The sequence below is a fragment of the Prunus avium genome, chromosome 1, assembly GCF_965620075.1.
Source record: "Prunus avium chromosome 1, drPruAviu1.hap1.1, whole genome shotgun sequence".
Taxonomy (NCBI): domain Eukaryota; kingdom Viridiplantae; phylum Streptophyta; class Magnoliopsida; order Rosales; family Rosaceae; genus Prunus; species Prunus avium.
Genome location: NC_142284.1, coordinates 18864031 through 18876776, shown reverse-complemented (window position 1 = coordinate 18876776; position 12746 = coordinate 18864031). Strand labels below are relative to the sequence as shown.

The 12746-nt window shown below is 35.7% G+C and overlaps 1 protein-coding gene and 1 pseudogene across 1 annotated transcript; both read right to left on the bottom strand.

The window, feature by feature from the left end:
- Positions 1-1327: 1327 nt before the first annotated feature.
- LOC110772279 (putative plastid-lipid-associated protein 8, chloroplastic) lies at positions 1328-4273 on the bottom strand. The gene is made up of 6 exons (XM_088247275.1): positions 4267-4273; positions 3959-4020; positions 3219-3233; positions 2286-2409; positions 1825-1896; positions 1328-1629 (listed from the first exon to the last, which is right to left on the bottom strand). The coding sequence occupies exons 1-6, from the start codon at positions 4271-4273 to the stop codon at positions 1547-1549; spliced, it is 363 nt and encodes a 120-aa protein (XP_088103401.1). The 3' UTR covers positions 1328-1546.
- A 1173-nt stretch (positions 4274-5446) lies between these two features.
- LOC148297488 (uncharacterized) lies at positions 5447-6096 on the bottom strand (annotated as a pseudogene).
- Positions 6097-12746: the final 6650 nt, after the last annotated feature.

The following is a 12746-nucleotide window of genomic DNA, read 5'->3' as shown; positions in this document are numbered from 1 at the left end:
AAAGGAAATGCATTGCATGATGGATTTAACTGATTTAAGTTGATTATATAGCGAGCTGGCAAACACTGTAAGTGTAGAAAATATATAGTAATTAATGAAATAAGATTAAACACACCATAATCATTTATATATAATGAATTACTAAAATATTTTACACTTTATACATTGCATGGTAAGATACATGAGTGACTTAGTACCACATAGAGTTCCTATGAGGTTCAAAATTTTCACTATCTTCATCATCTCTATGTGTAGAGTAAGTATATTATGAAGAGTAGTCATTCTCATCTCATGTGAAAATTTGTTTCTTGCAAAAAGAATTCAAAACAAAACCATGTATATATATATATATATATATTTTAGCATATTTTCACAAAAACATAAGTGATATAGTGGTTAAGGTGTTGAAGGAGTAAAATGGGAGGGGTTCGAATCCCCTTGGTGTTTTTTTCAATATCGAAATTTATCCTAGATAATAAATGTTAGCTTACAGACATTTTAAAGACGTTATAAATATTACACGCCGAAAATATAATCACAAACACATCCTCAGCGAGATGGATAAGGCGCTGTGGTTGTTGATAGAGGGGGAGGGCTTCGAATCCCTTTATGCGCAACAAGGGAGGCTTTTCAAAAAAATTCATGTATTTTTGGGTTTCATATCCCGATATTATCGCGATATATTGCCCAAATCATTCATAAAAATGTTGAAATTATCGTCCCCAATAATATCGATATATTGACGATAACTCCATGGATATTATCGGGGTGGTCAATGTTGTGTGTCTAAATAGCATTACTCTTTTGAAAAACTACTGTGAGTAGTCAAAGTGTTTGGTAAATTTTTATCAGAAGTGCTTTTAGTGTGTATAATGACCAAAAAGGACATGATGATGAAACTGTTTGTTATTTTCTTCATTGTTTTTCTACTTCAAAAGAAAAAAGAAAACCAACTTCACTACATACATTTTTTTCTTTTTTTAATCTACAACTTCACTACTCTTTGTTTGTTATTTTCTTCATTCTTTTTCTACTTCAAAAGAAAAAAGAAAACCAACTTCACTAAATAAATTATTTATTTATTTTTTAATCTACAACTTCACTACTCTCTCTTCGTGCCACCCTATATAAGATTTCATTTGTAGATGCACTTGTGGTGTTTCTAAGGTGGGAGATGCACTTTTGTTTCCAATATACGGGATGTTGCCTCCTTTAAAGCATTTTCATTGAGCAAGTGCTCAACAAAGGTTTTTTTTGATATCAGCATCAAGCGACTTGAAGAGAGACATTATTTGTGGCTTATCCAAAATGATTTTTGACGCCGTAATTTGATCCATAGCAAAATAGCATTGAGATATCACAAATTTGTTTGCAGCATTGAAGCATTACATTTTATATGGAGAATGATTCTTGTCTCACAATAACCATTTCAAGTGGGATTACCACGTCTTTAGAAAACAAAAAGATAACCTCTAGAGCCCTTCCCCAACCTCACATTGTCATCCATGTATGTGATCTGGAGTTTAACCTCACTTTCACCACCATATCAAAACTCCAACGCTCCAACCTTCAGTTCTGGTGGCTCAAATAGAACTTGGATCCATTTATCGTCTAAAGCCTTCAACTTTCCTGCAAGTGCAGAGATGAGAAGAAAAATAACTGTGCATCAATCAAGTAGAAAAAGGAACATACTTGACAATGTGAAGAAAATTTGTGAAAGGTAAATATGTGAGGTAAATGGTGTTTAAAGTTCAAACTACACAGCAAAGCAAATAATCGGGAAAATCTTCAAGCATTGGCAATATCCTAACCTTGGCAGCCTACCTGTTAAAGAGACTTCTCCATCCAAGAACCCAAAAGCAGAGAAGGATACTTTGTCTTTAACAACGTCAGAAGCTTCAATAACTTGAATCATGTCATCATATGACCAATAACAACAACAGATAAATGCATACCATGCTTTTAACAACAATGAGCAGAGTATCATCTATGTTACAGAGGGCCATACAATTGCTCATGCTAATGTTAAAAAACAAATGCCAAGGCAGTTGTGGTAACTGCCATTGTTGTTTTCAACACCTGGATCAAGATGAAAATCATATGTCATATGGATGCTTGTTCTTCCACTTTTAACTTCTTTGAACTTTGAAGTCAAGACTAATTTTGAACTAGGAGTTTTGAGTTTTGGCCACAATGCCAGAAAATAAGATATTTCAGTTCATCCCAAAAGTTAGGTTGTAATATGCATCTCCAGAAATAAAGTCCACACCTTAATAGTTTTTTACCTCCTAAAATAAGAGGGCATTTCACTGGTTCACTAACACAATAGCTCTGCAATTTTTCAGCCACTTCAGCTACCTTTTCTTCTTCTTCCTTTTTCAGCAAAACCCCTCTATCAGAATGTGACACCTGATTCAGATCATAATTCATATTTCATGGATCAAATATCCAAAAACATATTGAACCCACTAACATAAACCTATTAATTTTCCAAAGAAAAAGCAAGGTGGCAGTGAAATTAATAGCAGCAGCACAAGTATGAAGATATATACCTAAGTTATTGTCCCAATATCTAGGAAAACACATGTGGCTTGCAAAAGTTAACCATCAACCAATTGGGTTGAAGAAACCAGAACCAGTGATGAGGTTTCCCAGTTAAAAACCTCATCTTCTCTTTTGATGACAACCTCAATTCTCCACTAACAACCCCAAAAACTCCAATTGGATTCATCATGATTAGAATTCTTGAGTAATAAAACAAATCTCATTAACAATCACCTACATCAACTCATGCTTCAAGAATTTCACGAACCACATACCATCTCTCATCTCAGTTTGTGAAATTAAAGCCTCAGACTGAGAAAGGAGATTGACCCGAGTTCGTATGAAAGCAAAGCACCCCAGAAAAAAAAAAATCTATATGAATAGACAACCAGCTAAACAAGGGCTCCAATTCCACCCATCAATTTGTTTATATATATTATCATTCCAAACAAAAACCCCATAATAAAAACAATTCAAAATAGAAAACCCTAGAAAAATACCCAATTATAATCTAACAAAAATAAACCAATAAAAAGCATAATTTCATAAGAATAAGCTTGAGTGAGCGAGTGGAAAGAGAGGAAGAGAGAGACATAGCAGATTGAACCCATCAAATATCACCAAGAACGGAGACAGACAGAGAAGAAGAGTGGAAAGAGAGGAAAGCACAATACAAGAGATAGAGCGAGCTAGAGAGAGAGACAACAAGAAAGAGAGCGCCGACAAGAGAGAGCCATCGAGAGAGAGCCGTTGAGAGGAAGATGGCGTCGATGGCGGCTGGTGATGACTGATGCGAAGAAGACGATGGAGTCGATGAAGCTCATCACTCTCTCCCTCACTACTCTGGTTTTCGAACAAATGAAGAAGGAACGGAGTTTGGTATTGCTCAATGTATTGGAGGACAAAGGACTGTCATTTTGGAAAATAAGTGAGGATATTATGGGAGAGTCAAAACAATCATTAAACCACCGGTTAAATTTTTTTTTAAGCAGCTTTAAAAAGCTGGGTTGTGAGGGATTTTAAAAAACAAGGGTCTTTGACAGCAACTTTTTTAAAAAGCCCAATTTCTCATGTTTACCAAATACTCAAACTACCATAACTTTTTATTAAAGCTGCTTTTTTTAATTTAAGCAACCCCAAACGCCACCTAGGATTGTATGATGTTTAGAATGCATAAGGTTTTTGGTTTTGAACTACGCTGCAATGATGTCTGTTTGGATAATGTTGTAGTTCGAATTAATTCATGATAAAATTGGACGATATGGTAGATTTTCTAAGATTTCTATAGGCGCTGATTATTTCATGAAAATATGTTGAGAATTGAATTTTTGGTGAATTTATAAAGTTAAAACATATGCACAGAATTTTTGCTGACATATTCTTCATTATAAGTAAAGATTGTCGAATGACTCACCTGAAGTTTCTCAAATGACCTGATTTTTGGGTGCGTTTCAGATATAAGTGTCTTCTTGAATACTACAAAATTTCATGATTATTGGAATTATAGTTTGTTTATGAGAATTTTATAAGTGATCTATGTTCAAGGAAAAGAATGTGCTGGCAGTTTTCTGAGTAACCTTGTAGGTCAATTTCCAAACGTTTTAATTAGCTTAAATGACTCTATATTTTTCTATATGAATATTAATGTCTCTAGTTTGTTTCCATGAAATTTGAGGGCAATTAGACATATAAAGTAATTATGGTAAATTTTTAAGTAAGTACATATCATTGCTGGAAATTGCTTGACAGTCTTGTGGTTATTTTGTGCACTTTTATTTTGTGATGTAAACTACATTAGCAGTATGCATTGAAAGTTTTTTCACACCATCTTATAGATGCGTTGATCTCTTTTCTGCTTGGATAAATATATCCCACAATCCATCATTTTCTTCTCATTATATTGATTAATTTCATCCTTCCACAGTTGTATGCTTTTTGGGCAAACCCAACTAGGGTCTTACCTTTAGCAGTGGTTGATTTAGGCTGTCATAGACTTAACCTAGTAGTCATAAAGTCCAACAGGAACTTTTCCAGCTTCAATCTCAAACCTTTTCTTTTTTCTGATCTCTTTTAGTTCTGGACTTTCATCATCATCATCATGGTGTCCTTGTCATGCTACTTCATCTCCTTCTTCTTCGTCTTCATCATCTTCATTTTCTTTTCTTTTTTGCAAATTGAACAAAACTAATTAGAAACTGCATTCGATAAAATAGAAACTGCATTGGAGAAAACAGAAACTGCATTACAAAAAATAGAAACCGCAATGCATAAGCCACTGTTTACATATTCTAATTACCTTGTTGTCAACAGGGTCTTCATGAAGAAATATTTTATCCTCTTCCTTTTCTCTAGTAGTTTTTTGCTTTTTAGAGGTTTTGAAAAGAACCTATACAATGAGAATGATTTAGAATAGATTTGCATTCAAGATACATTAAAATAGAACATGCGATAAATTGCATATCTTTATGTCATTTAAGTCCTTGATTTCGTTGAATCTTGTGTGAAGTTCAACAAGACTCCATTTAACAATTGCAGGAGTTTCCTTCTCTTTGCCAATGATTGGTTGTATTATATTGGTCCTTTTACACAGCAGAAAATGCACAATTCAAAAACAAGATATAGATACTATGTTAGAAATCGCAATGCATATTGTGAATTTATTAGCAAGACATAAAGACCAAAAGCTCTTATAAAGTCTTCTCCTTCCTTCTTTGCTTTTGTCTTTGTGACCAATGAGGTATTTATGTAGCTTGAAACAGCTCTTGCACACAAGTAGCTTGATAGTGTGTCTAGCTTCTCACAATGCTCAACAATTGTCCACTGCAAAGTGGTTGAAGAGTTAGTGAAGAGCAATGTTATGTAGAGCTAAATCATGACTAGGCTGACCATATCCTTATCATAATCAACAACCTCCTCTTCCTCTACCTCTTTTTCTTCTTCTTCGGTTTGTTTTTTTCCTTTCCTTTTCTTGGTGGTCTTCTTTATTTTTGTCTTGGGCTTTTGTTTTTGCGGTTTCTTTGTTAAGGCAATTGCGTTGTGTATTTCTTCTTCTACGAGTCCTTTTGATGGTTTTGCCTTTCCAAAGTGCCTTGTTCTAAAGGTTGGTTTGTTTTTTTCATTGTCAAGTTTGACAAATTTTCCTTCCTTTGACAGTCCTAGAATTTCAGTCACTGCATCTGCTATGATCTTGAATGATTTGGTGACAAATTTGAAAGATTTTGTAGCAGGATCAAACTGCTTGAGCAATTTTACTAAGTTGAGGTCTGACTTAATCATGTGCTTCATGTAAACTCTTCCGTTGTAAAACGACACAATCAATTTCCAGAAAGGTGTTTTCTGGAGGAGTTCCTTTTGCTTGCCATTTAGCCTGTCTTTGACGTCTGTGATGATGTTGTTGAGGGCACTCACATTGCACCGAAACTGGACATAGTCCGGGTGCTTTGCTTTTCTATCATAACTTGGCTTTGGTTTTGTCGTTTGAGCTATTGATTTAATTCTTAGCTTTGCTTGGTTTTGATCTTCCTTCTTTTTTGGTGACTGTTCAGATGCCATTTGTGATCTGAAACAAGAATGAAAACACTATTAGGACAAGTAAGTATAAACTACAATGCAGAAGTATAATCTGCAATGCATAATCATAAACTGCAATTGCAATACACTACCCTAAAAACAACATTAGGACTAGCGAGGCCAAAATCATAGCACAAACCCAAAATCAAAAACCCAAAACATAAAGGACATTGCAAAAATCCCTAGTGCTAGATCGTTGAGTTTCTTACATTCTTTTGGAGAAAGTGAGAATGGGTTTCGATCATTGGTGGTTGTTGTTGACGTCATTGCTAGTGGTTGGTGGTGAACTATCATCGACGATGCTCCTCGTTGATGGTGGTTGAGTCTCTGAGTAATGGGTTTTGGGAAGGAGTGGGAAGGACGACTAAAGGCGGTTTCTAGGAGTGAATGAGAATTGTCGTGTGCATTCAAGTTGTCGCAGGCGTTAGGTAAGCGTTGTTGTTTCACGTAAAATTCTTGGTCTTGTGGTGTCGTTTTGGTGATCTGTTTTTGGCCTCCATTGAATTAATGAAATTATTAAAAAAAAAAAGCTTCAATGGCATTCTTGGTAATTTATAAGATTTGTTAGTCTTTAGGCCCAAAAAATCGAAGGTTGGACCCAAATATATTTCCGGCTCAGTACGACACCTAACTTGGGAAGAAACCCTACTTAGGCACGCAAGAGTCCGTCGTATGCGCTTGCATACGTGCCAAGCCAAGCAAATACGTAACCCACAACGCAGAAAGGTCACAACAAGCCTGTAAAATGTACTGACTCTTTGAACCCGTGCTTATTATCTCGTCAAGCGCCATTTGGCCCAATCATAGTCCTTTGCAATACGGCAAAGCTCGAGCACAAGCACGCCAAATAAGACGCAACACCAAGTGAAAAATCTTTGTTTTGGCACTAAGCCATGCTACAAGCTTAAGTGGGCCCAAGCCACACAAATGCCTGTGGCTTGCTGAGCGGGTTGTGGTATGAATGAATACGAGTATTCACGAGGCCCGTTAATGGGCGAAGAAGTGGAAGTTTTGGGCTGCTTGGGAGCAAAAAAATAGCTCATTTCTTGAGCCCAAACATATGGGTAAGAGTATGAGAGAAAAAAATAGCCCATTACCTTAGTAAAAGTGGCCCATCACTTTAGGGAGTGGCCTAGCAGCTTGAGAAATATCTCAAGAAACCTCCATCACATGACTAGAGCCAAATCCAAGACAAACCATCGTTAAAACCAAAGGAAATTCACGTGTGCAGGCTGCTGGGAGTAAAACACCCTTCAGACCAGTGCCTTTACCTACTTCTTTCCCCTACCAACTCTTGCCAGAAAGTAGGGAAGGAAAGAAGGAGTGAGTGTTGCTAGAGATAGGAAGGTGGCGCAGAGACCAGCTGTGGGATGACTCTAGAGCTCCAAAAAAATCTTGTCCTAGAGTGTTTGGATTAAGGAAATTTCATGAAAATGGGTTGAATCAAAGGAAGAGAATGGAAATAGAGGAGACGACTTGGCAAATTTGGGGAGAACCAACTAGGGTTTAGGAATAAGGAGCTTCCAGGGCCTATAAAAGAGGGCATCTCCAACCCAGCAAAAGAACACATCCAGAGCTAGCAAGCATCCTCACTCACTGCTGGAACCTTCAATTTCAAGCCCTGTTCTCCCATATTCTTCCTTTTTCCCTTCTGGCAAATCATCCAAGAGCGCCATGAAGCTTTCATCAAGCGGTTGGAAATTTACACAAGCCACCCATCCTTTCACCCTGATCTCTCCCTATCCCCTTGCTTTGAACCTCTATTTCTCTTGATAAATCCAAATTTTCTCTCTCTAATGCTAAACTCATGAATGCTCTACTCCCATGTCACAAGCTTCTTAGGCTAAGCCATAATATTGATATGTAAACAGTTGTCGGTTTTGTTGGTGAAAGAAACCAAAGTGCTTCTTAAGGCTCCCCAAACCTTTCAAAGCACTCTTGGGCCCTGATTCTTGAACTCAGGCACATGGGCAACTCTATCCATTCGCTCTTTACAGCAGCTCAGGCCCATATGTAGCTACTGGAACGAAAAAGCCCCTACAGTTAGTCGTAGTTTAGTAATTTTAGGTAGATTTATTAGTCATTGACCTTAATCAAATTAGGTGAAATTTGATTGTTATCTAGCACAATAGTAAACTCCCTATTAACTGTAAACCAAAGCTCCTTAAAGGAAGCAACATAACCATAAACTAGGGGTGGAAATTGACACCGGAAAACCGGAACACCAAGCCACACCAGATGGAAAAAATCGGAAAATAACCATGTTGACTAAAAAGTCAACAAATCGGCACCAAACCAGACTGGACTAATTCAAACCGATTTCGGTGCCGGTTTCATACCTTACAAAACTGAATCTAATCCCACAACTAATATTTCCCCAAGCCCAACTTTCAAAACACCTTTCTTTTCTAGGCCCAATCATCTCTTTTTGCATGAAATTGGATCATTTGTGAAATTTTAAGCCCAAAAAATTAAATTTTAGTTGGAAGTTATTAAAAAAATAGAAATAAAATAAAATAATATCTGGTCCGAAACCAGAAAAATTGAAAACCTCACCGAAATTAGTTTAAACCAGACCGGCCAGTTTCATAAATTTTTTTCACCAAAACGGGACCAAACTGCATAGATTAAATAGTACCGATTCTAGTTCCAATGTAAGGTGGAAATCAGACTGGACTGGACTGCACCCAACCCTACCACAAACTAAAACCCTAACAAAAAATTGAGTTTAGTGGCTCAGTAAAGTATTTGAATAATTTATAGGTCTAAACCCACACAGAATTTGACTAAGAACAAACCAAAGTCCACCAAACTTCAACAATGTCTGCAATACTTGAAAGAAAAGCTTACCCAATACACAAATCCCTTTATATAACTCTTATTCTAGAAAAATCCACTACATCCTGGTGTTAATTTTTGGAACGCCATGCTAAGAGGGAGAATCGGATTAACGAAGGAGTTAGAAAGAAAACAAAGTTCCAAATACAAAAAAAGGCTTAAATCTCGAAATGGTCCCTATGTTTTACCTCATCGGCCAATTTGGTCCCCGTGTTATCAATTTGATTAATTTAGTTCCTGTATATTTTAGCAAATGTGGTTCTTTTCGTCAAAATACTGTTGAAACTGAAGAAAAAAAATATTTAAATTGATTATAAATATTCAAATTTAAATAATAATAAAAACTTAATTATTAAAACTCATGTTCTTGCATTCTGTAGCAAAGAAAGTTATTGAGTCAATCGTATTTTCTTGCTACAATCATCTTCCTTCACCACGAGCACACAATGTGTACTTTTTGGGGTTGAAGTGGATGTAGTGAGTGGGAGAACCACATTTGGATATTTAATAATCCATTTTTAGATTGAATTTGGATATTTAATAATTCATTACAGTTTTTTAAATTAATTTTAAATATTTTTTTCCAGTTTTAACAAAATTCTGACTGAAAGAACCACATTTGCCAAAATATATAGGAACCAAATTGGCCAAATTGATAACACGGGGATTAAATTGGCCGATAAGATAAAACACAGGGACCATTTTGACATTTAAGCCTAAAAAAAGGTAACCTTTTAAGTTGAAAAATATTTTAAGCGGTTGGATCTAACTAAACATAATCTTTGGGTTAAAATAAATTTGGCCTCACTAGACCTCATTTTCAAATCCTTAGGTGAGCGGGACTATACCCAAGTTTTGCTTGATATTCAAATAGCAAGCTAAGAGAGAGAGAGAGACCCTTTTAGTCCCAACCCAAGACTTCAGAAAGTAGTTTTCTTTTTTCTTTTTCTTTACTTGCTCTTCCAATAATACATCATTCCCTACAGCACCCTCCTTTTAGTCCAAAGAATTCAGAAAGTAGTCCAAAGAATTCAAAAAATAAATTTACCTTTTTCTTTTCATATGGAGTCACAATTTTCCAACATGGAGAGGTCTACATAACATAAATAGTGTAGTTCAAGATCTAAATTTGGGACTACAGGGTAATGTCATAGAACAACAAGTATAAACCCTAAATTCATTCTTATCAAATTATAAAATTAAGTAATTTTTTGTACTAAATTCTTTTGCATTACGTACATGACAATCTAAATTTTGATGGAAATGGCATAAGTAATGCATTCCACGAAAGATGGCAAAACTAACCTATGGCTGCTCACAATGCAAAGAATATAAATTATGGAGATTCACTATTATACCCAATATAGGAGCCCAAATTATAAAAATATCTCATATGAAATGGACTTTAGAAACACACCCAAAGCCCATTTACAATATAACAAAGAGGCTTTTAACTTCTTATAATTTACAAAACTGCCATCAATTTCTTAAAACAATCCCAACCCCAAAACCTCATAAAAAAACCCAAAACACTCAATAGGGCATCAAAGTAATTTAATAATCAAAATTAAATTAAATAGAGCCAACTATTATTTTTTGGGTTTATTTATAGAAATTAAATGGTGTGGGGTTTATTTATATTTTTTGTGCTAAGAATGGGTATATGACTAAATATCTCTATAAATTATTGCCGACTTGTAGTTTTTTCAAGTGTTGTATTGTGATTATGAGTTGATTAAGAATTTGAGAGTGAATTAAGTGTATTGGAAAACTTGATACATATTGAATGTTTTAATATGAATCGTATTCTAATTTTTCTTATGAATTTCATTGGCCTTTTCTTTTCCTCCACTTTCTCATGTACAAAAGAGAGGTCATACTGACATATATGGATGCCATAAGAAATAGACTTCATATTTGTACATCAATCCCCAACATGTACATTATCATTATTCTCAAACAATTGCAATCTCTCCGTCTGATAAATATATGCGGAATTTAGTGAAAACCCTAAAAGAAACAGCTTTCAAAAACACCCAAAATATTTTCAAAATGGCGAGAAAGCCCCTTATCTTAAATATCAAAGACATGCAAGTCTTAGGTCTCTCTCCTCCACAAAACCAAAGCAACATGTGAAGTCATTGTCCTTTTTCCAGCACTAGCGCAGTAACAGTGGCAGCAACACAGTAGCAGTGTCAGCAGCAGCAGCAACAATGCAACAGCCTATATTTTAAAAGCTTGGTTTGTTTATGCATGTATTTGAAATAGGCATGTGAATTCGTTGGATTGTATAGTGTGTGCATCTGATGACAAGACCCGACCCAAATTTGATCGGTGCATAATTACATGTCATTTTGTATCCTTCTAACTTATGATTTGGTTATGTTTTTGAGTTAAACTTGTGCTTTTAATAAGTTTTGTGTTTGTTTCAGTGTAATAAGCTTGAGACTCATTAAATGCATTTTGGAGACAAGTTGGCTCAAAATGGTGTTTGCAGATCAGTCAACTTCACGGATTGGACTGTACTTGCTCAAGAAGAACCAGATAACGAGCCATACATCATTGGAAAGATGTAGAAGTCTAGTTTTTGGAGAATTTTACGGTTCATGATTCCGAGTCTTCTAGAGAAAGTTATACAAGTTTTGGCAACTTAAGGTCAAATTCGGCAGCATCTGCGTTACTGGGCCAAAAATGACATTTGAAGGGCTTTCCGATTTTTGCTTGAGCTGGGCTGCATATGCTTGGAAAGATAATTCAAAGGGTTTGAAGATCCAGATTTTTCCAGATTTTGTAGGAGGGAAGATCAAGCACAAAACAAGCCCACAAGCTGACCGCAATGAAGTCAATTACAGTCTATTTTCGGCAGTCAACTTGCAAGGCCCAAAACATACACTTGTATTGCTCAGATGGGAATACATTCTTCATACAAGTTGTTCCAATGGGTGTCTATTATGACATATCCAAATTTGAACCCCATTGGATACATATTGAAACTTCAGGCCTTCCTACACCAAGCCTAGTTCAGAAGAATCATTTTTTCCAGCAATCAAAAGAAAACCCACATGGGTTGGCAGCAAAAGGCAGCCACAATTGAACACCTTTGAAATCCCATGTGAAGAAAGCTTGAGGTGCAGCAAAAGAAGTATGGGATGAGATTGATTCCAACCACACTAACATAGAGAAGATGATGTGGGAGTTATGGATTGTATTAAAAGAGGAATGGTGGTGTTGGAATTCATCATGATGTTCCTCCCTCTTAGCCCTATAAATAGAGAAGTCTTCAAGCTTCAAAACACACCCCAAGGGGGGGAGCCCTCAAACACTTCTCTAGAGCTCCCTTCCCTTCTCTCCCTCACATTCTCTTAGTTTCCTTTCAAGTTGTCAATTGTTGTAACAAAATGATTTTACTAAATTTTCCTTCAAGTTTTCAAGTTCTACTTTAATTTTATTTGTAATGTACATTCTTTCTTAAGTATTCAAGTTTAATTAGTTTCCAAGTTTCAATTATGGTTTTTGTTCTTATTCATTATGCTTATAAGTTAATATGCTAGTTTGAATGATTGATCACCATTTAGGCTTGCATGTTAGCTATCTTGGTTTGAATTAAGAGTAGACACCATGCTTTAATTCGAATTGAACTATGAATAGGAAGAGTATGTATGGACATTCGACAACAGGGATTAGATACATACTTGGTTGTTTAAAATGTTCTTCTATGCTTAATGGGTTCCTAATGCTTAATTTTAGGTTAGACAACAAATGATCAAATTAGGGAATTAGGAATACAAGGTTAG